This window comes from Dipodomys spectabilis, unplaced genomic scaffold (genome assembly GCF_019054845.1).
Source record: "Dipodomys spectabilis isolate Male_0828 unplaced genomic scaffold, ASM1905484v1 ptg000178l, whole genome shotgun sequence".
Taxonomy (NCBI): domain Eukaryota; kingdom Metazoa; phylum Chordata; class Mammalia; order Rodentia; family Heteromyidae; genus Dipodomys; species Dipodomys spectabilis.
In genome coordinates, this window is record NW_024870855.1 from 9,597,806 (window position 1) to 9,625,804 (window position 27,999).

Here is a 27,999-nt window from a genome sequence, read left to right on the forward strand (position 1 = left end):
ACACACACACACACACACACACACACACACAAAGAGAAAAGGTAAGGAAGGGAGAGATTATCTCCCTTAGGAATTCATTTGACTGTCAGCAGCCCATTGGTCCAGAATTTTTTTTGTTTGTTTGTTGATTGGTTGGTTGTTTGTGGAGCTTGAACTCTGGACCTGGGCACTGTCCTTCAGCTCTTCAGCTAAAGGCTAGTGCTCTACCACTTGAGCCACAGCACCACTTCCCATTTCTTAGTGGTTTCTTGGAGGAGAATCTCATGGAGTTTCCTGATGGGGCTGGCTTTGATCCAAGATCTGAGATCTTAGCCTTCTGATTAGCTAGGATTACAGGCGTGAGGCACCTGTGCTCAGCAGAATGTTCTGTGGGTAGTTTTACCACTATTTAGGTGTGTTCAGCATATTTAGAACTTTTTCAAAAACAGAACAAAATTGGTGGTTTTGAGCAGTTATTTCCCCATGTCGAACTCAATCTTTCTAAACACAAATCAAGAAAACCTGTGTTAGTCCTGACTTTCTCTTTGATCTGGATAAATTAAGATAATCTATAAATGTTTTGTTCTATTCATCTCCTTATCTGCGTTTTGCCAGGCCGTGAACAGAATGGACTTTCTTGTCTGGTTATCCAAGTGTGGTTTTGTGCCTTTGGAGCTAGCTTCTGATTAGGATTGACCTAATCAAAGTGAAGTAAAAAATAAAAAAGTAGTTGAACATAACCTCCACCACCAAAAAAAGATCATGTTTTAAACCTCAAAATTAAAGAAGTCTTAATGAATCTCTAGCACCTGTTGGACCATGTTGCCTGGATGGGGCATGTAGACATTGTGTCCTGGCCAGCACTGTACAACTATAGCTTCCTGGGTCTTCTCCTTCAGAGACCACAGGGACCAAGTATGAGCAGGGACAAGTGCTCTGATATTTTATAATCCTTTAGCAAGGTTTTGATCCAGCCTTCCCCCGGGCCCTGCCTATAAAGAAGTAAATACTCTGGTGTTAGCTAACAGCACAGAAGGCAGTTCCACAGGTCAGTGATCCTCTGTTTAAACCACCGGCTCCCCCCTAAAACAAAGAGCAGCAGGTCACAGCAGCTGATTGCTGTCACACTCAAGAAGATTTCGTTGTAAAAGGCAAAGCTGTGGTTACAACCCTTGGAGTGGCCGACCACATACAGGTAATAGATCCGGAAGATCTGATAGGGCAGAAAACAAACCAGGATGATAGCTATGAAAACTAGGCTTTTCAGTTGAGCCCAGAACTCCTGATGGGACAGTAAAGAGTGGCGGAGCCTCCTGGCCATGGAGACGGTGAGGAAGACTTGGAATCCCAGGAGAAGGGCCGCTGTGGCGATGACAAACACGACTATCAGATAGTTGAGAATCTGCACATAGTCACGGGAAAGCTCCTTATGGAATCTGAAACAGTGGTGTTCGTCATACTCTTCTCGATTCCCATACTGAGAAACTACCACAGGTACCACAATCACGATGACCAAGATCCACAGGGCTGCGCTGGCAGCCACAGCGTGCAACTTGCGGTAGAATTCCACCTTGTCCTTGCCCTTGAAGAAGGTGAGGTACCTGATGACCAGGATGACCAGGTAGAAGAGGAAGGTGAGGTACATATGCACGTGCAGCATGGCACTCACGAATTTGCAGAAGGGCAGACCGAATGCCCAGGTGCCCTGGATGAGGTAGGCCAGGCGGAACGGCACGGTCAGCAGGAAGACTCCATGGACCACCACCAGGTTAACCACGGCTGTGGTGGTCACTGAGCGGGAGTTCATCTTCACCAGCCAGAACAAGATAGCTATGATACCTGTCAGGCCCCCCAGGAGCACGACAGAGTAGAGTCTGGTGAGATGGGGCGTCAGAAGAGGATCGCAGGAGGAATTCCCAGAAGTATTGTGCTCAGCCATCTTCCAGATGTCGCCTGAAAGACAAAAGGCAGGTGTGTGCCCCGCCAGCCCCCAGAGCCTTGTGCTGAGTTCCCACTGGGCGCTGAAAGGCTGTGGGATTTGTCTTTGGTCACGACATAAACTTTATGTGCCTTAAGAGTAAAGATGACTTCACCTGTGTGTCCATCAGAGACTGAGAATGGAGTAAGCCATCCTGATAAGTAGTTCATGTTAGATTGCTAACACACAACCCCTCAGACTGGTGACTTTATAAAGAAAAGCAATTAATTTTGGCTCATAGTTCTGTAAGGCCAAGGGCAACCTTGGTGATAACCTCCTTGCGGGTAGGGTAGCAGAAATGTGCCCGCTGTGTCTGCATCTCCTCTGGTCCTGCCTTCTTTCAATAGAAGCCTCTGTGATTGGGCCACAGGGGTGCTACCTTAATGATGTCAGCTAATCCTCATCACCTGTGGACGATCCCACCTAAAAGTACCATCATTGGTGTCTAATATTTCATTATGGGAGTTGTATTTCATGTTGAGGACCACACTTTGGTGTCGTTTTGAACCAAACCATCATAGCTGGCAACCCTTTTTCTTTAACCTGTCCTGGGCTTGAACTTGGGGCCTGAGATTTTTTGCTCAAGGCTAGTGTTCTACCCCTACAGCCACAGCTCCACTTTTGGCTTTTTAGTCATTAATTGGAGATAAGAGTCTCACAGCCTTGCCTACCCAGGTTGGTTTTGAACTGTGATCCTCAGATCTCAGCCTCCTGAGGAGCAGGATTACAGGTGTGAGCCACCAGGAACTATCTTGTGCCAATTAACTTGACAAAAAACTCAGTTAAGTCAAATCAGTAGGCAAGCAAAATAAGGGTTTAACTGGCTTCCTTATCATGGGTCCGTTGTCATCCAGTGAGGCTTTGGCTAAGTTCTCCTCATTGGAAAGGTGACATGGCTCCATATTTCCACATTTTACCTCTAGATGCTGGCAATTCCATAACAAAGCAACTGTCATTTTTCCTCCAAAGTACTCAGTCCCCCCTGATTCTCATTCCACATTCTAATTTATGATTTAAGGCACCAAATCCTTTAAATTTCACTAAATAAATCATGTCACATTTAAATTCTTTCAATGGCTTCTCACTTCTTTTAAGATAAAGATGAATAGTCTTGCATGTCTAGGATATTCTGTGTTATAGTGGCAATTATCTTAAAACCAGATCCAAGGAACTATCTATGTCTGGGTATAGTGGTTTACCTTTAATCCAGAATATAGGTGGTGGAGGTTGGGAGGATTGCAGTTTGAGGCCAGTCTAGAAAGGAAGTTAACAGGACCTCATCTCAGTTAATAAACCATGCGGTGCATAGCCATAATCCCAGCTATGGGATAGGTTGTAAGCAGAAAGATCTTGATCTGAGTCTGGCACCAGGGGAAAAAATATGTAAAATATAACATATATATGAGACCCCCCACATTTGAAAAGCCAAGCTCAGAAAGATAAATAGTTCATGTCTTACTTCATCTGTGGAATTTAGGCCTAGAAAACAAATAGGACATGAATGTGAAAGGGGGATTTTGGGTGGGGGCACTAGGAGGAGAGAATGGAGAAAGAAGAGGGTGGTGAGGGTAAAGATGGGGGTGATATGATCTCAGTATATCATATGCACCTATGGAAAGAGATGAGGAAAGCCAATAAAAACTGTAAGTAAAAAATAAAACCAGGATTTAAGAAAAGAGCAATAGAGAGGGTGAATGCAAGCCAAGTACATTATCTGTATATATGGAAGTGAAGAACTTTTGTACTACCAATGCATGCTAATTTAACAAAAGCCTCTTCAGGTAAGCCAGTGGCTCACACCTGTAATCCTAGCTACTCAGGAGGCTGAGATCTAAGGATCTCAGTTCAAAGCCAGCCCAGGAAGAAAAGTCTGTGAGACTCTTTAGCTCACATTAACACCCAAAAGCCAGAAGAGGAACTGTAGCTCAAGTGGCAGAGCACTAGCCTTGAGCAAAAGAGCTCAGGGACAGTGCCCAGGTCCTGAGTTCAAGCCCTAGGACACACACACACACACACACACACACACACACACACACACACAGACGAAATACAAAAGCTTCTGCTCTGATGCATAAGAAAAAATGGACATTATTCTGTTAATATTACATTAAAGAATTATATTCCCAGTACTGAAGTTGAAACATTGCAATCTGAAACAATTCTCACTTGCATTTAATGGTGTCCTATACATCTTACAGATCAGATATCTTTGTATAGAGGTTTCTTTCTACAACCATTCATAGCAACATCAATTCCATCAGAGCAAATTTGTTTATTTAAACCTAGACTACTAAAGATTTTCTAATCTGTTACTTTGTGGGTCTGGAAGAGTTGAGCATCCACCAAGAAAGGAAAAAGAATGTAGAAGATTAAAATGGCTGCACAAGGGGCTGGGAAGGTGGCTCAGTGATAGAGTGCTTGCTTTGCATGCATGAGTCCTGGGTTCGAGTCCTCACCATTACATAAGCAGAAAAAGCCAAGGTGGCACTGTGGCTCAAGTGGTAGAGCGCTAGCCTTGAGCTGAAGAGCTGAGGGACAGCGCCCAGGCCCAGAGTTCAGGCCCTACGACTACAAAAAATAATTCTGCACAAATAAAAAGTTCAAAGATTAAAATCTTGGAAAAAAGTGTCCTCATTGCAAAACACCTCAGCACACACATAAGAATAGATACTGGGGGGGAAGGTGGCTCAGTGGTAGAGTGCTTGCCTGGCGGGCATGAGACCCTGGGTTTAATTCCTTGGTACCACATAAACAAAAACTAAATAAAGTTAAAAGATAATATTTTTTTAAAAAGAATAAATGCTATCCAGAGATGAGAATAGCCCCCAGACTGGGAAAGCTAAAATGTCTGGGAGAAGCAGTGGGATATGAAGTATTGACAGACAGGCCAGGGTCATAAATGCATGGCCAAGACCTGGGACCTGGAGCACTGGAGATACCCAGGGAGAGCGACTGTGCTTAAGAACAAGGATCATTGGTAACTTTTAAGTGTGTTCTATGTGGAATCTTGAACTTTGTGCCTGGCAAGCATGGTCAAATAAATGTGCTTTTATCAAGTGAGAAGTTCTTTTTTTCTTGAATACTAAGTGTATGTGATATGTGTTTGGACTGTTCAATATTGAAGCTCCAGGTTTGAAGTTTTCCCTGAGGTCTGGATCACAGATACTTTGAAGAATGAATCAAGAACAAACCCAGAAGGTACTCAAATAAAATATTTCAGGCATACTATTATGATATAAAGACTCTATATTGCTTTAAAAATCAAAAAGGGCTGAGAATGTGGCTTAGTGGTAGAATGCTTGCTTAGCATGCATGAAGCTCTAGGTTCTATTTTTCAGTACCACATACACAGAAAAAGCTGTAGGTTCTACTCCTCAGTACCACATATTCAGAAAAGTGGCTCTATGGCTCAAGTGGTAGAGTGTGAGCCTTGAGCAAAAGAAGCTCAGAGACAGGGCCCAGGCCCTGAGTTTGAGCCCCAGGACTGGCACACGCATGTGTCCACGCACGCACACACGCATACACACACACTAAAATAACATGTGGTAGCTGGTATTTGGTACAGAGTTATACCTATAATGATTTAATAAACTTATGAAAAAAAAGATTCATCAGGAACATGGAACAAAGAAGGGGAGGAGAAAGAAATCAGAACAAAATTAAAAATGAAGGAAAAGAAAAAGAAGAGAAAGGAGACAGAAAGGGAAAAGAGTAAATTAGGCTTTGAGAGTCCCAGCCAGCACTGCTTCTTTCCCTTTTTGGCTTGAAGCTGACTGGGATGTTAGTATGAACTCAGGTCTTTAATTACAAACCCAGCTGGTTATCTAATATAATACATACTGTCTGCCAGGCAGAGCAGTCCATCCAGGTACAGCCTGAAAGAGGGTATGGGATACCATTTCTGTTTCCATGGAAACAGGGAGTCTGAGAATTCTTTAAAAAAAACCACACATTAACAACAGTTATTTGTTGGTGCTATTTTGGCTACTCACACAAATCTCATCATTTTTCTCTTCCCCTAAATACATTCACCATGTTCAAACACTCTCAGCTTGAGGTCTCAGCTCAGATTCTACTGCTCAAAGAGTCTGCTGGTCTTCCCAGACATCCCCAGATATCTTCACAAAAGAATCTGCATAGGCATGTCATTCCTTCCTTCTTTATTTCATTAATTCCACATTGAAGTTATGTGTGCTCTATTTTTCTCCTCCTAGGGCTTGAACTCAGGGCCTGGGGGCTGTCCCTGAGCTTTTTTGCTCAGGGCTAGTGCTCTATTTCTTGAGCCATACCTTCACTTCTGGATGTTTTGCTGGTTAATTGAAGATAAGAGTCTCTGAGGTTTGCTTGCCCAGGCTGGCTTCAAACCCATATCCTCAGATCTCAGCCACCTGAGTAGCTAGGATTATAGGCATGAGCCACCAGCCCTGGGCTTGTGCATTTGTGCTTCAGATTTCTTTCAACACTATCGTATTTGTTTTCAACGGGTTGTTAACTAGATAGGTAAAATAATGGTGGAAACCATATTGAATTGTGAAACCTTTCTTTGACAGAGTCATAACTGGTAGACCACTAACTGATGTCAGGATTTCCAAAATCATCAACAGACCCTGTGCAAGCTGTCCCCAGGGAGCATGGCTGCCTTTCTAGTTGCCTATGAACCACCAAGTCCTGTGCAAGAGGCCTTTCCTGATCTCTTGGATTGACCTGAGAGAGCCAGTATGACGCATTGCCTCCAACTCCAATTTTCCTGTACATCCTTCGAGATCCGGTACCCATTGCAAACCTGAAACCAAGCATTGTTACTCCATTTTCCCTACTTGGTTTATTTCCATGAGAAGAATGAAGTCTGAATAGCTTTTGTGCTGTTAGCCCTTTACATTTCAGGGCATACTTCCTCTCTCTCCAGTCCTAGCTTCACCCACCCACCCAAGCTCCAGACTCACCATTCCTAGAATGTTCTTTCATGTTCCCAGCTTGTTTCTTCTCTCTATACTCTTCAACTGCACAGCTAAACACTAGACAGAAGTTCACATTGCATCTTAAATGATGTCATTCCTCTGAAAACCTCTCCCTGGACCCTCATAGTGTATGGAAGGTAGACCCCCTTCTGAGTCCCCTGTGTAAAACCAGAGTCCACTAGTTTGTGCTAAGTCAGCCTGTCCTCATTCCACTGAACTCTGGTTCTCCGGTCCTGCCTGCATATTGCTTCTTATTCTGCCATAACCACAACCCACAGGCAGTAGCTTTGCATGAGGCTCAGCTGGGGGCAATGTTCTTGTGTCTTGACAGAGCCCCTCCCAATGGCTGACTTATTTTGGGCTTTGATGGTCACTGCCCAGGACTTCAGGACTACCACAATGTCAGCAGTTACAGGTGGAAGTGACTTCTGTGGCTGCTTCAAAAAGAACCTGCCACAGACCCACTCTCAGAGAATAGTCTACAAAACAAGAGTCCTGCAAAATAAGAGTCTTAAAAAATAAGAGTCTTGCCAAGTTTGTGACAGTCACACCCTCATGGGTATGTAGACCTCAGGTGCCAAGGCCTTTCTCCTTGTATAAAAAGATGAGCAGCTATAACCTTGTGGACTTCTCCTATCATTTAGTAAACAAATAATTCATCTTAAGGGTTTCTTGTGTAGTAAAGACTCTGAAATGAATAAAGCATCTCCTTGTGTTTACATCTCGTTCTGTTTGGCTCGAGAGAAATATCTATATTATTTATAGGCACTCCAATGAGTTGGTGAACATGCTTCAAGAACTCAAGAAGGGCAGTAGTTATTTTAAGATGTACTCAAGAGGAAAGGTATGAAAATGGAGTAGCAGATGTTGGTTTCAGGTTTGCATCGGGGACGGGATCTTAAAGGATGCATTCAAATGCTGGATGGAGAGAGGAGGGAGATAAAGCACTCTAGGGAGAGACCAGGCTCTGAGAAAGGACTTGGGTGCACATGCAGGAAGTTACCAACTGTCTGTGGGGACTAAGAGATGAATGAGGAGAGCACAGGTGAGAATGTGCAGGCACGGCTTACCTACAAATACACTGTGTGGGGCCCTGCTAGAGATTATGAGTGACGAAGAGAATTTTAGATTACCAAACAACATTTTAATGTCCCAGTGCACAGGCTAATTTTTGCAGTAGGATGAAGAGTGGTTAAGTGCTATCATGAATTGGTAATTATGTTGGTCACGTTTAAATAGTGTCAGGGCTGGTGTGAAGTCAGTGCCTGCCTGGGAGAATGTGCCCCAACATAACCAAAGTCACGGAAGCCACAGGTGAGAGAGGAAGGGATGTGCTTCAGGCATCCCACCAGCAATAACATCGTCTTCCTATCAGATGCAGTCTTAAAACGAGAAGAAGTCTTCTTGGATTGGCTTAGGAAAACCAATGCCATGTTAGAACTAACAGAATAGTTATAGTTTGCTTAATATAAATTATTTATAAGTTGTTCCTTCTACTTGTAAAAGAAAACGAAACATCTCAATATTATTGAGCAAGAGAGAAAGAGGGAGAGAGGGAGGGAGAGGGGAGAGGAAGACTAACCTGAATATTGTTTTCGGTTTTTTTTTAGTCAATTATGGGGCTTGAATTCAGGGCTTGGGTACTGTCCCTGAGCTCTTTTGCTCAAAGTTAGCATCCTACCACTTTAAACTATAACTCTACTTTACGTTTTTGAGCGGTTAATTAGAGATAAGAGTCTTATGGAGACATTTCTGCCTGTGCTGAAAACCTTGAAAAATGGCTTTGAACCTTGATCCTCAGATCTCAGCCTCCTGAGTAGCTAGGATTACAGGCATGAGCCACTGGCTCTGGCTAACCTGACCTTTGATCATGAGAAAGGAAAAGAAGAGATACTGGCTGAGAATGTACTTGGTGGTAGAGTGTGTGCTTAGCATGCTTAAATCCTTGAGTGTAATCCCCAGTACCCCAAGCCCAAATCAAGACAGGGAGTCAATGGAGCTGGGGACTGATTGCCTTCATGTGGACAGAACAGGGAAGTGTATGACTCATGGCTTCTCTGCCTAGGCAGCTCAGTGGGGACAATGGCAGTATTCAAGGGCTCTGGGTGGCCAGGCCCTGCCCCTGCTTATCTCCTTTTGCTCTTCATCCATCTTGGCTTCACTTCCTCCTGCTGCATCCTCAACAAATGGCCCCCTTGAGCTCAGCTTCCTGATGATGCAAAGTGAGGAAACAGCCCTGATGTGTCATGTCTTAACAGCATTCCTCTCTGTCCCCTTTCTTTCCTTGTCCATACCGGCTCCTGTCTCTGTTGTAGCTGCAGAGTTTAAGAAACTCCTGACTCATGGATCACAAGCCAAAAAGCATGAGATCTCAGTGTTGAGGGAATCGTAAAAACCACAGCATCCAATGCACACATTCTATTGTGGAGACACTGAGGCCCACATAGGGCCTTCACAAATGAGCACATAAAGTCACTGACTTATGCTCAGGGCCTGAGTTCCCTTCCAGAACAGTGTTATGGCACATCACTGCCACAAGCAGACTCCAGAAACCTAGAGAGGTGGAGGGAAGCCCCCACGAGGTGGAGGTCTGTTGTAAGCCCACAAGGAGGCCCTCATCTCTAGAACATGGCTGGGAAGCTGGATGGCTGCTCAAGCATAATTACAAGAGACAGAACAGGGTTTCTAAGGAGAGGTTGAAGACAGACAAATGACTTCCTTGCCTTTGAGATATCCTTCCAACCAATTCCATTTTATTGTGTTTGTTGAAAAGAACTAGGCGCAGCCAATTTAATCACTCACCCTGGGAAAGTCAAGCAGCAATTTAGCCAATATGCATTGAGAAAAGACCGGGGGAATGACAGCTCCCATATTAAACATCCTCTCGGAGTGAGCCGAAAACAAAAACACAAACCACAAGGAAGAAAAGGAGGGGGGACTGTCTAAAAATAACCGGAAACAGGTGAAAAACAATAATAACAAAAAAATCAGCTCTGTAGAAATCCATTTGTGAGAATGCTATGCCTGAGTAGAATAGAGAATGATCCCCACACTCAGTGTCAGGTTTTTCACTGTCTGACAATCATTTTTTTTCTGTTCTGTACAATGTAAAAAATGTTTGTCTGGATAGCTTGGAGCAAGTGAGCTTCAGTGATCAAAGCATTCTGTTTGAGCCAGAGTGGTGGTGCAGTTTGAGTTGTAATTTCTTCTATTGCTTTAGGAGTTATGCCTGGGAGGGCAAGGACCTCTGGTCACCTACCAGGCCGGTGTACACTGCCTCATACTATGTAGGCTCAAGATGTTGAAAGTCCCAGGTCTTTCCGTTTGTTTGTTCAGGGTGAGATCCACATAGATCCATCACACCTGTCAGGCTCTCATTCTACCACCTGATTCTCCACAAGGAACCAACCAACCAACCAACCAACTTTGCAATAGTTTGTGTCATTCTGGAGATATGGAATCGGAATCTGAGGTGAATGCGGATCCTACAAGTGTTGCTTCAAAGAGTCTCTCCTTGTGATCTGAGGGTTACACTTTGCTCTCAAGACATAAGTCTGTGGGATGAGATGGAGCTTGTGGAATTCCTGAATGCTCCAGCCTGCCTGCCTGCCACCACATCATTGAACCTACTGAATCCCCAGCCCTAAAACACAAGGTGTTAAGTAAACATACTGATATAAACTTTCAGGGAGGAGGAATTCAGGCAGGCAAAAATCCGGTACAATAGTTCTCTCTTCTCTGTGCTTTGTCTGTCCAGTTTCATCCAAAAGTATTCAATGCAAATTTTCAAAATACCCCAATCAGTTTTCAATTGCAGGCTATTTTGCATAGTGTGAAGAAATTTCACACCACGCTGTTTCATCTCTCCTAGTGTCTGGTGTGGCCACACTACATGCCTTCCACACCTGGTCACCAAGAAGCCATCTGGATTTTCAGCTTGTCTGTGTTGGTGTCAGAGCCATGGTATTGCAGCAGTCCTAACTTTACTTAATAATGGTCCCAAAGCACAAGCATCATGATACTCGCGATTTGAAAAAGCCAAAGAGAAGCTGCAGAGTACTGTGCTTCCTCAAAGTGACAAGGGGAAAGTTCTCAACTTAGGTTAGAAAAATATCTTTTGCTAAGGTCAAGGTTTCTAACATCTTAAGACACGAAAGTGTCCTCTGAGCATGCAATCCTAAAAAAAGCGAAAGAAATAAGCTAACTTTGCTTTCAGACTTACAAATGCAAACGTGAGGGCCATACCAAGAACTTAATTGAGGTAGAAGAGACATGAAGTTATGGGATGTAGGGTTATCTTCAATTTCAGCTATTAAGGAGGGATCTTGGAATAAGACTGCACTCAGAATTGCTAGTAACTTCTTCACCTTCAAGTTTGTTGGTTTGTTTGTTTGTTTTTTATGTTCCAGCAAACACCAAAACATAACAAGAAATCACTGGAGAAGGCTGTTTGCTTGCAGCCATTCACTCAAGTGTTTCCTCTGGCACACCGGCAGGGGCATTCTTCCCTGTCCCCCACTGCCATCATCCATCTGCCCACATGCTCACCCTTAGCTCAACATTTGCTCCTGTAACTACCAGGATTGTTTTTTTGTCTGTGATTTTTGTCTTTTAATCTTATTACAAAATAAGAGGCAACTACATTAATGAAGCCTAAGAAAAATGAGGTAAGTAGAATTATTTTTTGTATTCATTTCAATACTTTAGCATGTTTATTGTTGTTATCTTTCTATGTATCTGTGTTACTTAGATCATTATAATCACATTATATATAGCCATTTCCAACCCATATTTGCATTAGCAATTTATCAAAGTATTAATGTGTATGTACATATGTATATATGCATGTATATTTATTAGTTACTTAGTTATTCTGGCAGTACTGTGAGTAGAACTCAGGATGTTGCTCTGCTTGCTCGACTGGTTGGTGCTTTACCACTTGAGCCGTACCTCCAGGTCTTTTTTTGCTGGACGTTTTGGAGATGGAGTTTCATGGACTTTTCTGCCCAGACTGGCTTTGAATTGTGATTCTCTGTATCTCAATCTCCTTAATAGCTAGGATTTACAGTATCCTGCTTGTTTCTGCTTTTTAAAAAAAATGACTATAATATCTTATTAAGTAGATATCTCCAACAAGTTACCAATCAAATTGTCAGTGGCATTATGTTTCTATGTTATAAATAACTATGATAGACATTTTTGTGAATTAAGAAGTTTATAAATGTTGGGCAATTTCCAGAAGGTAATATCCAAAAACAGAGTGATCATAAATACACAACTATTTATGGCCTTAGATTTATAGTAAGTGCAAAACACAAAATATAGCTTAAGTCAAAAAGATTGTTCCGCTCTCTAAGCCAAGTTATTTCTAGTAAGGAGATCTAAGATTTAATCCAGATGACTTCACTCAACCAGCTATTGTTACTCACAGTTCTTGTAGAAATGCCCAGTCCCTACTGAGGGGAAAATGGGCTCTCATTTGGAAATTACCCAGCACCTCTTTTGGAAACACCACATGTCCACGGTGGTGTTGACATATAAGCTCTACCAGAGCTGCAACACTTTCCTTAAACCCCAGCTACTGAGCAAGTAGACAGAAATACTTGTTCATGTCTACAATTATTCCTTCTTGAGTCTCCTAGTACTGCGCATCTTTTGAGGCACAATTGGTTGACAATTCCTATTCTGGGTCCTCAATACCTTTCTCCAATCCTGGCACTGGGGTAAATATTTCATATACACTATTTACAATCCTCCAAGGCAGTCTTGACCATGAATATTTTTGTTCCAGATGTTATAGGAAGAAATTGAGGTTCAGAGAAGTCTAGCCATGACCCCAACAGTGGTCTTGAACCCTGGGATGTGTCACAGGCTCACAACACCACAGATATTCATTCCCTGTCCTCCTGAACTGAGAATGCTCCTAGGTTTATCCAACATACTCTTAATACCTCCATGACCAGTTATTGGGATATTGAAAGGCAATTACTTTGAACACTAGTGGGAGATTTGGAGAAGTAATTTACAAAGGTCCTTTCTGTATTCTCTAAAGTCAATAGCTGTTGGAAAAGGAATTCATCAGACTGCCTTGTAAGAGAAAAATTAAAAACTGCATTCACAATTTAATCACCAAAATTTAATTTGTCCTGGAGAAAATCGTGAGCCCTTTCTTCATTTCTTTTCACTTTTTTTTTTTTTTTTGGACTTGAAGTCCTTACCTCGCTCTGACAGAGATGGAAGATCTGGCTGAGAGGTGGTCAGGGTTAGATCTAGTCAATGGTCCAGCTTAGATGGTAAAGACTCAGGAGAGCCACAGCTGACCCATCAAAGCTCACAGGGCTGGTATGTATACGTGCCTTCTGCCCTGTGCCCAGCATCAGGGACCAGATGTGACCTTCTAGAAGTGCCAGGGTCATGACTGTCCTGTTCTTGCCTTCTTCTTGGATCATGGTTTACCTCCTGGCTCTTCCTATGTCTTGAGCACCCCTGAATCCTCCCATACCCCCACTCCCCTCTCCTCTCCTTTCTCTGATGTCATGGCTTCCATATTTGGGTGTTCCTTATTAATCAATGACTGCCCCAGACCAGATGTCCCCCAGATACTGTTTCCAGCCTGGCTGTGATGCTGTCTGGAAACTGCTTGGTTATTTCTGCTGGACTTTGTAGCCCAGGTTGATCCTGCTTTTCTACAACTTTGCCTAAAATGGACCAGGAACCCTCCATCAAGCTCCGTATTGTACTCGCCTTTCCTCTTCTCTGGCCTCGAAACACGTATCCTTTATACCACATCACAGAGGTGAGAGTTATTTCCTACACGAATCTTGGGAAAGGAGAGTGATTGTGTCATTGATTTCTTCAGGTTTCCATCTGATTCTCAGCCCTGGTTTTTTTTTTCTTTCTGGTTTTTCTACCCAGCTGCTTCTGAGCTGTACATTCTAAACATGGCTAAAGTGACCTCTCAGATTAGAGAGCTCAGTTCCTTCTCGAAGCAGCAAGTCACAGATTACAGATGTGTGCAACAAATGGCAAGTGCCAACACTTTTGGATAAAAGCACCAAGATGCTAAGAACAATTTGGTCTTCCACACAAGCAGGTAAAGGCCTGTTTTTCCAGCGTTAAACACAAAGTGAGATCCATGTTTCAAATTAGAATTGGTTAGCAGATTCTACTAATTATCAATGCAGGAAAAACAAGAGGCACAGACATCCAAACATGGCAGATGTGTGTATAGAAAACTCATCAGTAAGTTGATTGTCAGATAAAATGGCCAATCCTGAGATTCTAGTACTTGACAGAGCCCTGGGTTTTACAGTTTTGTCTTGCTCTATCTCCTCACTCAAGTCAACATCCTGTAATAGTACTGATTACTAGGCAGTCAGAGGCATGTGTCTTAGAGCCACTCCTCTGGTTCTAAAACATCAGAACCACTGAGATCTAGGTGAATCTTTTAAAGAAAGTATTGATAATGCTTATATTTATATTATATATATTATAAAGCATTATAAATATATGCTTTATATTTATATTCCAAATTGCAGAGATTTCTCATGTATAAACAGTAAAGTTTACTGTCCCTGCTTCTTGAATATTTATGGAAAATAATTTGAGGTAAAAATATGGCTAAAAGCTCAGCTACTTTCTGTTCTCTTTAGAACAAAAATGATACAAGTGATCAAACATGAGAAATTCTTAAGAGGAAATCATATCCATTGAAGGCAATATCTTTTGGAGTATACTGCTTTCCTGAGCAAAGAGAGTTAACTCACCAGTGAATATAGATGTTACTGCTTTCATCCAGCAAGAAATCTTATACACCTCCTTGCCCCACTGAACAGTGTTTGAACTCTCATGGCCTCATGCTTGCTCTGCTAGTTTGAATGGCTGCTGTTCTACCACTTGAACCACGCCTTCAGCCTAATTCTCTGCTGGTCATTTCGAAGATGGAGGTCTCACTGACTTTTCCGTGTAGGCAGGTTTTGAATCATAACCCTCTAGGTCTCAGCCTCCTGAGTAGCTACGATTGTAGATGCAAACCACTGCCATGTAGCACAGAATCATATTCCAGCTACCCTCTCCTAATTATTTGATTATCCATGTGGGAAGAAACATCTCTGAATAAGACTGTGAAATGGGACAATGTTTCTAGTTAGAACACTGTATTTGCCACTAAATCCCTTAGCATTACATATTCTTCTAATCTTTCTGTTCATTCTGTCCCCTAAAATGGCTTGGTTTTTTCACCGCCCCTCCCCATGTTTCTGTTTCTCTCAGCAACTTATCACACATGACCCAAAATCTTTCTTGGCCAACTCAATACTCATTTCACTTCCTCAAGAATGAGCCATTATTTCTTACTGCTCACTCTATCCTGCTGCCTACTAGTTAGTCATTCTACTTTCATATCCTATCATCTCAAGTTCTTTCTATAGCTGTTAAATTACTTTTCTCTCCGCAACAAAATGTAGACACCCAGGGCTAGAACTGTGTCTAATTTGTTCCTTCTCCTTCACATTCCTTAAGCATACTTCTAGCTATCAGGTTTGTTAGAATGAATAATGTTGACAAGGGCTGTGTTTGTGTTTGCCTGTCTCCTTGGTCTCCTTTTTTACCTTCCTTGAGATGCATTTTCATTTTCAGATCCATAGCACCTGGAAGATGTTGACTCCCTGTCTCAGCTCCACTGATGAGCTCTGAACTTGAGCTGAACTAAACAGAGAAGTTTATCCCCCCACATAACGCACCCTTAGTCACAACTGCTGGCTCACGATGGACATGCGGTTTAACATGGTCAGATCAGAATGGATTGTAAGACTCTTTCTGGGTTTGCAAAGGCAAACACTCCTGTTAAAGTAGTAGAGTCTAGATACTGGAGACCTAGCATTGCTGCAATAGGTCACTGCTCTACAGAGGTCAGAGGTCAACATGTTCAACAAATACTGTTTGATGCCTAATATATTTTGGCATCAGATATTTAAATACCATATATAAGAACTGATTTTTAATATGAAGGTACACAGGAGAGGAAAATAGTCTACTTAAAGTTTTAACCTGTCAAAGTCTGGTAACAACAACCACAAACAAGATAAATGACAATTCTACTCTGTTGGCATTGTGATGATTTCCTCCTTTGTCATATGGGCCTAGTCATAAGATAGGTGAGCAGCTACTACATAAATGTTTCTTTCCTTTTCTTCTATATCTAGGGATCTTTCTCATATTTTTTAAACAAACAAACAAACAACAACCACCAGTAATTCTTATAATATCTATTTTTAAGAATCCAGAATAAACATCTCCCAAGGTTCACAGGGCAAAACTAACCCAAAGGAGACTCACTGGCTTTTCAGAAATGCCTGAAATGGAAGACGCAGACTAATGGAAGTCATTGCAGAGAACTAATGGCTGGCATCCTGTTTCCACACAGCAGAGTGGCAGAGCCTGGCCTAGCAGACCTTGCCACACCATGTGGAAGCTTAAAACAACACCAAGAGAAACTCTTCATTACTTACCTATTTAAAATAAAATACGTTCCTTGGAACATGAAGATTGCTGAATGAATAAAGCCCACCTTTTCTCCCTTCAAGGTTTCTTAGATCAATGTAAATTAGCTCGACTGCTTTTAGGATTGTTCTTTAACTTAAATTGCTCAGGAAATTGCAAACCAGGAACTAGTTACCAAGAAGTCCCCAGATACTAAAAATTCCTGTTATAAATAAAGCAAACGTTCTAGAATCTAGTACATGATAAGGCCTCCTCGTAAGTCCCCTCTGCTATTTGTTTTGACATTGATTAAATGTGAGGAATGCCTATTCTTTCACTATTTCTGAATTCTTCTAGAACCTTCAAGAAAAACTCAGTCCTTTGGAGTCCAAGTTAACAAATGGATTTCATTAGCAAATTTACAGATGATCATACTTTCAATGACCAGGATTAAATATAATCACTTAAAGGATAGAGTAGAAAAAATATACTGAGCCTGCATTGTAGCCTGACCATTAAATGGCCATGTAAATCTCTGAACTGTAAGGTGTTAGTTCCCTCAGTATCACAGAAAGTAATCCTCTAAGTGTTGGTGGGACCAACACTTGCCACCAAATGATGTGGCATAAAATCTGCCTTGCATTGTGTTTTAGAGAAGCACCTGGAAATTAAAAGCATACCTGTCAAGGTGAGCATTGGAGAACATTGCAGCCCCCCCTCCTCAATATTTTTTCATTCTGGTGCCATCATCAAATTTGTCTTAAATAATTCATTTGATCTCTTCGAACAATGTTTACATCACACAAAATTCTATTACTGTATTAATTGCAGAATTGTTATATTCATTGAAGAGACAGCCAAGAGATAGGTATAAGGCATCTAACTTAGAACCTTGCATCAAGAGATTCTTAATAACCTACTAAAATTTCACAGGACCGTCGCAGAGCAAAATAAGGCTTCAGTCCCTTAATGATACTAATGGTTGGCATTTGGCAGAATAAAATGAAGTTCTTTATCAGCTACTTGAAGACTGGGCATATTAAATATAGAAATGAAGTCATGTTATTAGCTGGCTAATAAGGCTTAATGCAGTTAAGTATAGCATTGAAACCATGTAGAATATAGAAAAGTAATCTAAATAGGAAAAGAAGTCTGAACCAGGCCACAATACCAAACAGATAGGGGCACATTGGCTAAAAGCTGTACTTACCTATAAGAAGGCAATTATAAAGTGCCATCCATATACAATGGTACACTGGTACTCTACCTGGATTTTCTTTTTTTGTTGTTTGTTTTGTTTTTTGTTTTTTGTGCTAGTACGAGGGCTTGAACTCAGGCACTGTGTACTCTTCTGAGTTTTTGTGCTCAAGACTAGTACTCTACCACTTGAGCCACAGCTCCACTTCTGGATTTTTTTTTTTAGTGTTTAATGGGAGATAATAGTCTCATAGCCTTTCCAGCCCAGGCTGGCTTTGAACTACTGTCCTCAGATCTCAGCCTTTTGAATAGCTAGGATTACAGAACCAAGCCACTTGGGCCCTTAGTTTTCTTATATGTCTATTGAACTGAACTAGTAAGCACTGTCTATATTTGGATTAAGGGTATTATTTACCCAATTCTTTACCTACCCTTATATCTACAACCCCAGCTGTGACTTTGCAGTTCCTCTCACTGAAAAAGCAGAATGTATTTCTGGCTGTGTTTGTGCAGGTTAGTGGAGGTGGTGGAGGAAGAGGAAGAGAAGGAGGAGGAGGGGGAGGAGGAGGAGGAAAGGGGAAGGCGGACAGACTTCAATCTCTGTTCTTAAGAAGATCACAGGCAGGATCCTGTGAAATCCCCATTTTCTTGTGTCTCAAAGGCCAGCCAGGAAATGGAGGTGTGCCCAAGTGGTAGAGCACCCTTCTTGAACAGAAAAGCTAAGTGAAAGTGAGAGGCCATGAATTGAAACCCAAGTACCAGAACAAAGGCCAGCCAGTGTCTTCGTCCCCAATGATGTCCCTGGCCATTCTTTGCATTGGGACTTCACTGCAGGACAGATTTTTGTCTGCCAAGACCTACATGCCTATTTGATTTTCCACCAGTCGAGGAACAGATGAGAGATGAAGAAGACAGGTCTCCAGCAAGTATTACAACTTCTAGATACTTTAAAGTCACCAGAGTGGTCTTAGATGGAGATTCTCAAAATTGTATAAAATGAAAGCATGTGCTTTGACTTGGGAGCTTATGCCAATCTATTTTAGCCATATAGAGAAGAGTTAGGGTGTTTTTGCCAGTCCTGGGGCTTGGACTTAAGCACTGGGAACTGTTCCTGAGCTTCTTTTGCTCAAGGCTAACACTCTACCACTTGAGCCACAGTGCCACTTCTGGCTTTTTCTGTTTATGTGGTACTGAGGAATCGAACCCAGGGCTTCATACACTTTACCATGAAGCCACATGCCCAGCCCCAGACTTAGTTTTTTTAAACCTATAGCACGTCTGGCTATACTCAAACCTTGAGGCTATCATTCTATCTAGTCAGTATAGTCTTTTGTCTGGAGTTAAAATTTGCATCCGAGTTAAGAACCAGTGACTCATACCCGTAATCCCAGCTACTCAGGAGATCTGAGACTCATGGTTCAAAGCCAGCCCAGGCAAGAAAGTCTGTGAGGCTCTCATCTCCATTTAACCACCAAAAAGCTGGAAGTGGAGCCATGGCTTGAATGGTAGAGTCCTGGTCTTGAGCAAAAGAACTCAGGGACAGCACCTAAGCTCTGAGTTCAAGCCCCACCCGGGACTGGCATGTGTGCACGCACGCACACACACACACATACACACAAATTGCATTCCTGACATATCTACTTTGTCAGATCAAGTCCCTGACCAAAAATATCTAAACAAATCCTTTTGGATTATTCAGGACCAAGAAACAGAGAAAAAGCAGAAAAGCTGTGGATTTCACAGAAAAATGACCCCCTGCTCCCAGCTAGGATATTCATGAAGCTTCCATGTGGTGGCTGAAACACACTACAGTTGAATCTATGGTTTAAATCTGCAGGAGAGGTAGAGTTTCTTAAAGATTTGACTTTTAAGAAAAGAATCAAGGAATCAATGTGTGGCAAGGAAAAAGAAATTCACAAAGACTCCTGAAATAGATTCAGAGAGGCTTTGGCGACTTCTCCATACATGCTACCAAATAGGTGGCCACAGTTTCCCACAAATTACCTGATCAAGATCCTACAGCTTCATTGTCCCTGTATCTGCTTTCATCTTGCTCAAAATGAATCCATATGTGTCTTGCAAGACTGGAGCTGTAGAAGCTCACCACGTCTGTTTATGAGGCAACAGTGGATGAGTTCTACTCATCCAGTACACTGGCAGTCTTTAGCAGCCTCACCAAACCTGCTAAATCGGTCCCTCTGTGGTGAGGCTCAGCAATTAGGAGTCAGCAAGTCCTGCAATGAGTCCTGACCATGTTAGAATCTGAGAACCGCTGTGAGCCAGTTACAGTTAGCAAAGGTGCATCTATGCACAGAGTGGGCAACTTAGATACCTGCAGCAGGTACCTGGAGTAGCTCTATTCTATTATTTCACTCCATTTATTTCCTTATTTTGTCGATTTCTCTTTGAGGGGTAACAGAATGTAAAGGAAGGGCTTGGGTGTCAGATCAAGTGGTGAGTCCTTCCCCACTCTCATCATAAAGAATCTAGAATGCCATTCACTTCAAGAAACAAATTCTGAGAGGACACAGTGCAGGCATGAGGGGCACACAACAGGCACTCAGTGACTGTTAAATAAAATGGAATACTCAAAGTGGAAGAAAAGTAAGTTGACACAAGACAGACATACAAGAGTCTCTGCTACTCTGTGTTCTTGACTTCAACATCTAAGTACACTTCCCAGTTCAGTACTCACCTAGACAATCTGAAGTTACTTGCGATTATTTGATCTTTCCTCTTGGAGAGAAATATCTAGGAAGACTGTTCATTGCAGGTGTTTTCTTTATGCATGTCTTCCAGGAACTGCATTGACAAGGTTAAGTGACAGCCATCAGTGGTCACCAAATAGATGAAAATTAAAAGTTACGAGATCTAGACCATGATAGACAATTTGCTCTATGAAAGTTAGAATGTGGTTGTGACTTGAACTAAGCATGACTATCCCACAATACTGTGAAATTTGGGAAATTATGTAATCACTTAATCACAATAAAGAATTTGCAAAAAACATTTTAAAGTCACGAGATCTTTCTCATCTGGAAAATTAGTGAATTAAAATGATGAAAATCCTCAGTGTTTGCAAAGAGGACATAACACTGTTCATTGGAATTGAAATTGGGACCCAGTTTCTACAAATCAATTTGGCAATGTCTGTCAAGTTCATGATATGTTCTTTTGGACCGAAATGCCCCTTCTAAGTATTATGAAAGACCAAGCTGGATGCTGGTGGCTCATGCCTGTAATCCTAGATAGTCAAGAGGCTGAGATATCAAGATTATAGTCCAAAGCCAGCCTGGGCAGGAAAGTCCGTGACACTCATATCTAATTAGCTATGAAAAGCCAATATAGAACTATGGCTAAAGTGGTAGAGCTCCAGTGGACAGAGCCCAGATACTGGATTTAAGCCCCAGGACCAGAAAAAGAGAGTAAGTCCGGTAATATTTAGAACGTATATTCACTATATGCAAAGAGGTTTTTAATCAATAAAATAGAAAAATTAGCTGGGCGCTGGTGGCTCATGCCTGTAATCCTAGCTACTCAGGAGGCTGAGATCTGAGGTTGACAGTTCAAAGTCAGCTCAGGCAGGAAAGTTCATGAGACTCTTATCTCCAATAAAAACCACTAGAAAACCAGAAGTGGTGCTGTGGTTCAAGTAGTAGAGTGCTCGCCTTGAGCTGAAGAGCTACAGGGACAGTGCCCAAGCCCAGAGTTCAAGCCCCATGATCGACCAAAAAAAAAAAAAAAAAAGGAAAATTATGCTATATTCACACAATGTACTATTTGTTTAAATTATGCTTACCAAAAATTTTAAATAAAATATGAAATCTCCGTGAGAAATCTATAGCTAGTAATGTGTACATACTCTGCTTACCATGAAATAATCTGAGTGCACATATTTACTCAAAGAAAGTACACCAAAAAATTGTCCATGGCTTCTTTGGGCTATTGAAGCATGATTTTTATTACTTTCTGTAGGGCTGTTTTTACGTGTTCTAAATTTTCTGTTGTCATAAGAAAACTATTCTCAAAAATCATAAAACTGTTTTATATTGTTAGTTCTTCTAATGCATTGTTTTCCACTCCACAATTGTCTTTCATTTCTTCATTGATGATAATGGCTTTGGTGATCAAAACAAGACAATAGTTTCAGGTACACACTGTGGGTCTGTATAGTTTTTCTTGATGCTGTTAAATTTATAATTTAATAACCTCTCCATCTCAGTGGATAAAGAGGGACTACCTATGCAAGACCTTCCACCAGGTCCTTAAATGTTGAGAAATTGTGGCTAATATGCATTGTAACACATAGGATATTATAAAGATCACTTAGTATGACTTTGAATGGGCTCTTTAAACTAAGCATCTGAGATTTTATATTTTGTTGTTACACTCCTGCCATTTCTGGCTTCTCTTGTATAATTATACTGATGATTATGTAAGAGGGAAGAACCCAGTCTATTTGGGGTCACTATTCTGCTGATCCTTTCTGCCCTCCAACTAGTATCCTGGGGTAATCTACCTTCTCCCAGGAGAAATTCAGGACTTTTATGCATGCACAGGGTACTATTAGCAATATTCTCAGACACAAAGCAGTTGCTCATTTTTCCAGGTGTTCCAAGGTCAGCTTTAGTTTTTGCTAATCCCTGAGAATAGCATCTCACGTTGCCACCACCTTGCTAGGACTTCCATTAAACCATAGAGGAAGAAACGGGTCTTCTAAGTACAAAATTAAATTCAAGAACAACAACTCTATATTTAATTAGAACACGGCTGTTCTGGGTCAGCTTTCTCTCCAAGGAATTTGTCAGCACACAGATTCAAAGAAATGCCAACAGCATCAGAGCCTGGATTGGATCTCGGTTCAATGACTAAATTAGTTTTTCCTTGTGTTCAACCATTCATCCTCATTAAGCTTCAATCCAGATGCTTAGAAAACATTATTCTTACAAGACATTAGGTTTGAAAGGAACTTTACAACTTTGGGGGGAGAGGATTGGGGGAAAGGGAAGGGAGAGTGGGAGAAAAATGGAGTGGGTAACAATGTTCAACAGGAAATATACTTATTACTTATGTAACTGTAGCCTTTCTGTACAGCACCTTCACAAAACAAGCCACTGGAAATAAACCAAGGAATTTATATTTAAAAAAAGAAAACATTATCCTTAAATCTGTTGGGCTGCCCCTGTGAAAATTCAAATAAGCAAATGTCTACCGATGCAACTTAGAGGTTACATATTAGCTTTGAGGCCATCTATACTTTAATATTCTCTTCAGTTTGAGGCATTCTTTTAGAATCTGCAAGCTTCCAATGCTGGGGAAGTCACACTCTGTTCTCAGATTGTCTGTGACCCTGGTGGGCAAGGAAACATTTGTCTTTCGCATAACAACCTGGTTGTAGTTACAGCTCTGGTTTCGGAAATTTATAATATAAATAGGTGACCTTTCCAAATGGGGATTCCTCATCCACTAAATATTCTTTTGTTGTTGTTGTTATTTGTTTGATTTTTTTTCTTGGTTGTGAGGCTTGAACTTAGGGCTTGGGTACTATCCCAGAACGTTTTTGCTCAAGGCTAGCACTCTACCACTTTGGACCACAGCACCACTTCTAGTTTTCTGGGAGATAAGAATCTCACAGACTTTCCTTCCCAGTGCTGTCTTTGAAACGCTATCCTCAGATCTCAGTCTACTGAGTAGTTACCATTACAGGTGTGAGCCACCGGCGCCCAGCTACTGAATACTCTTCTCACTTTGCTCTCAACCTTCTTTGCTTCCTTGTACTCCACAATCCATCTCTCTCTGTCTCTCTTTCTTTTCCTTCCTTCCTTCCTTCTTCCTCTCTTTCTTCCTCTCTTTCTTATCCTGGGGATTGAACTCATGGCCAGAGCATTGCCCCCGAGCTTTTTTGTTCTCTCTACCACATACTATATCTATCTATCTATCTGTCTATCTATCTATCTATCTATCTATCTGTCTATCTATCTGTCTATCTATCTGTCTGTCTGTCTGTCTGTCTGTCTGTCTGTCTGTCTGTCTGTCTATCTATCTATCTATCTATCTATCTATCTATCTATCTATCTCCCCAAATTTGGCAAATGACAAAGATTTCTAGCATTGTTAACTGGTTCATAGAATTGTTGCATCACAGATTTTACATGCATGTAGGTGATCTATCTAAAGCATACCAAGGAAGCTGGCAGAGAGATCATACTAATGAATTGACAAATGTTTATTGTTGATGAGTGATAAAGTGATGTGATCTCTAGTCTCTTCCTCATGTCACCAGGCTGTTTGGACAACCTAGCTTGGCAATCACCTTCATAAGTATTTTTTTTTGTTTTTTGTTTTTGTTTTGTGTGTGTGTGTGTGTGTGTGTGTGTGTGTGTGTGTGTGTGGGTCGTAGGGCCTGAACTCTGGGCCTGGGTGCTGTCCCTTAGCTCTTCAGCTCAAGGCAAGCAATCTACCACTTGCGCCACAGCGCCACTTCTGGCTTTTTCTGTTTATGTGGTGCTGAGGAATTGAACCCAGGGCCTCATGCATACAAAGCAAGCACTCTACCACTGAGCCACCTTCCTAGCCCCATTTTCGTAAGTTTTAATGCCCAAATGAAAGGCATAAAATATTACAGCTAGGAAAACTCAGAATGCACCAGCATGCTTATCAATTAATCTAACTGAAATTGACTGTGTTATTTGGCCTCTGAAAGACTTCAGTGTCTTAGTAAATATGTGTAAATCCTAATTCTTAACATCATATTTTTGAACACTTACAATCATCTTGGCAAGCAATTAGCATTCAATCTATGTCAGGAAAAGTTCTGGAAGCTTCAAGAGTAGCTGGCTATGATGATCCTGTGGGCCCAGCATCTGTGGTTACCCCTTCTCCAAGGGAAGTCCCACACAGGTCTGACCACAGTCTGCCTGGCTCCACCACCAGAACCTGCAGCAGGAAGGAGGTAAAGGCAGGAGGAGGAGACATGGTTAGGGAGACACAGGGAGAAAAGAAGAAAAGGAGGAAGTGCTGGGATTCTGAAGGAAGTGAAGAGAATGCCAGGTGGGTGAGTGGGAACAGGTAGACAGCTACCCACGTGAGAAGGAGCGCTTCTCGCTTCCTTTGGTTTGTGCTCAGCCTCCTAGACCAGGTCTGTGGTTAGCCATTATGCTTTATGCAAAAAGGAACATTACATAATGATTCAAATATTATTTTTATAAATAAACATCTTTTTATTTCCTTCGAGGGAGGTGTTGGGAATTGAGCCTTTTGCACTCTACTTCTATCCCAGTATTTATGCATCTTTCCTTAACATTCATGGATGAGGCAGAAATAAATAGAAATCTCAATGAGAAAAAAATTAGATTTATAAAGCACAACAAAGGAACATAGGGTAGTAAGTAGATACTTAAAATCAGTGGCTTCCTCATTGTTATTTTTCATTTGTTCAAAGAACTTTGATATGAACAAGTCAAATGAGACTCTGCCACATGAAATGGCTTGAGACTTTGTGGGGGGGGTGGGGAGAGGGAAGGAGAAAGAGAAGCCTTAAAAAAATAATTCCACTCTGGAGATAGACACAATTGCTTGCCTTTGTTTTAACTATGGATGGGAAAGAAACTTCTTTCCAAACAACTATCCACAAACCAGCTCCCTGGCAGTTTACTAAGTCTGCACTGCCATCTATAAACTCTGGTCTCTACACACAGTAGAAGGTAATGGATACATAGTAAGACTAGGAAGTTAATTCAACATGAAAAATATCAGTGTGCTATAGCAAACTGCAAATCGTAGAAACACACATGTATCAGTCACCCATATACAACTGTATTTGTTTCCACAGCTGAGAGTCTAGCAGAGAGCTCCATTAGACAGACTAGAAAGCAGAATAGGAAGCAGAGGCACAGCTGGTGGCCAGAGGCATTCAGAGCCAGCATCTCCCCAGTATGCCACACCCCATCCGTCTACCCTCAGGCCACAGGCCAGCTATCTGAGCTGCTTTTGGGTTGGAGATTATGCTGCGGTTTGTGAGAGAGGAACCTATGGAGAGGCATACCTCAACTTCTACCTTCCTTTCCTCCTCTTGTTACCATTCACTCACTAAGTCCAAGTCAGAGAAAGACATACCCGAATTACTGGCCAACACCCAAACATGTTACAGAACACTTCAGGTAGCTAAGTGGATCTCAGTTCTTGTATCTGGCAAGAAAATTTAGGCAAGACGAGAACATAGAAAAGGTGATGGGAAAGTGTATTAGGAAGGAAATACACAGAGAAAGAGAGCACATGGCACAGACATGCCCCAGGAGGCCAGCACTTCAGCCCATCTCACACCTCTTGAGCCATTTTCTAGGTTACAGAACTTGGCCTTGATACATAGGGAGCATTGGGGTCTTTGAGAACGACTTTCTGATTGGTGGGTCTCCTTTCTATTTCCTGTGAGGTCATGCTGCCAAAGCTTTGGGGTCCTGTCCTTACTTCTTCATTCTTGGTTTTTTTTTTTTTTTACTTCATTCTTTTGGAGCTCCCCACCCCCGTTTCCATGCCAAGTTGGTTTTGGTTTATCATTTTACCCTGCCCTCTGTAAGTTGTATAGGCCATAATTCCCTGATTGCTTTTTTACTAACTCATAATACTTTTATTGTGTGTAAAACATACAATGTGAAAAAAGTGCACTCTGCATTAAAATGCATCCTGATCATCTCATCTTTCTTCGATGATTGGGAAAGCAAGCCAAGGCCTTCTTACACCCCCAGAGCATCCATCAGCTTAGTAATTCTTGTTTGGAACAGCAGAGAGGAGGCAGAGCTTAACTCACAATATGTGAACGACAGAGGCCAAGTTGTTCAACCTCTGAGAGCTTCGGTTTCACTTTATTATCCTTTAGAGAATACTGATGGCAAGAGGTCAAGTATGGTACCTGATTTATTGAAGGCCAGAGGGACCCATTCGGTAAGCACTTTGGCCTCTTGAGCTCTGGCTGGCTCAGGGTGGAGAGGTAAATGGTATGAGGTGCCATCTGAATTTCCTGTCATGCTGGGAGATAAGCAGTTTATTTAAAATAAATAAACAGACTATTGAACAAATAAAAGCCTGTAAAAGTTAGTATTTATGTGCATTATTATTCATTTTAACTTTTATGCATATTTAATTATGCAAAGCATCACATGTATTTAAATCCATGGTGATTTGGGATTTCTGCTTACTTAAAACTTATATCAACAATTTGCAAAGTACAGCCTAAGGGCCAAATCCCAACTGCCACCTAATCTTAGAAAGTTTCATTGCAACAAAGCCGCATCCACTCGTTTACATAAGATCTGCTGCTTTCTTGCTACAGAGGCATTGGAGTCGTTGTGAGTGTGATTGTAGGCCCTACAAAGCCAAACTTGTCTTCTGTCTGACTCTACAGACAAAAGTGTCAGTCCTTGATGCTTTGATGGTTGAAAAAAAAACAATAACAACAAAAGCAAAGCATTTTTGAGAGGGGTAGGGATTCATTCACAAATCCAAATGGTTTCCAAAGCACAAGGCATCAAGGCAAGAGCATGCCAGACTAGAAGCTTCATTGTCAAATGTTAGCTGGATCTGACTTCAAACCTCACTTTACATAGACACCATCCTTGCGTGATTGTTGAGAAGATTAAGGCTTAACTTGATGTTGGACATAGTAGTAAACACTCTACCTGGTCATTTTACCCTACTTCTAAAAATTTAAATAAACATCTGCTTTCCCCTAACACTCTGTTTCCATTCAGATATGAGAAAGAAAAAGCAAAATGATTGAGGCCATGAGACAAAATAAGGCCATTATATTTCATCTCAGACAAAGTCTTTGTCTCTGGGCTATCCATAATACACCAGATGCTCCTTAAGGGTAAAATTAATGACTGTTCTAGTCATAAATTTGTCTGCAATTTCTTCATTATTACTAACATTATTATTATTGTCTTCAACTATGTGTATAAGAGGGTTTTAGTTTAACGTGTCGATTTGTGCATACTTTCTGACAGCATCCAATACGAAGTAAGTTCTCACTATGGTCTTCAGGAAAAAGTCTTTGATGGGTAGAAGATCGAGATCGGTAGTTTCAACTTGATCCAATTTGTGGATGCTAAAACAATGAATAAATGCACAATGGTGAAAAAAGGGAAGAAAATCAGCTATGACTGAATACTAATTGTCTTGGGCAGTTTTCAAACGTTATTCCTTTGGATCCTCGTGAGTCAGATACTGTGGTGTTCTTTCGCTTACACAAAACACTGAAGAATTATCAAGCTTACCAACACACACATTTGGGACACAACTGAACTTTTTGTTTGTTGAAGTAACTGTACAAGGGCAGAATCCCCACTGCTCTCCCTTCAATATATACAAAGTCTAGGCAAACCAGAATAAAGTGACTGGCCTTGTCTCCAC

The 27,999-nt window shown here is 41.5% G+C and overlaps 1 protein-coding gene across 1 annotated transcript in view; it reads right to left on the minus strand.

Annotated features, from left to right (window-relative positions):
* Positions 1-329: 329 nt before the first annotated feature.
* Gpr141 (G protein-coupled receptor 141) overlaps positions 330-27,999 on the minus strand; it is a 35,345-nt gene continuing 7,675 nt past the window's right edge. Inside the window, exons 2-3 of the mRNA XM_042695085.1 lie at positions 20,288-20,394; positions 330-1,932 (exon numbers count right to left, since the gene is read on the minus strand). Coding sequence (XP_042551019.1) covers positions 1,001-1,918 — 918 coding nt within the window. The 5' untranslated portion in view covers positions 1,919-1,932; positions 20,288-20,394 and the 3' untranslated portion in view covers positions 330-1,000. The remainder of the gene's footprint in view (positions 1,933-20,287; positions 20,395-27,999) is intronic.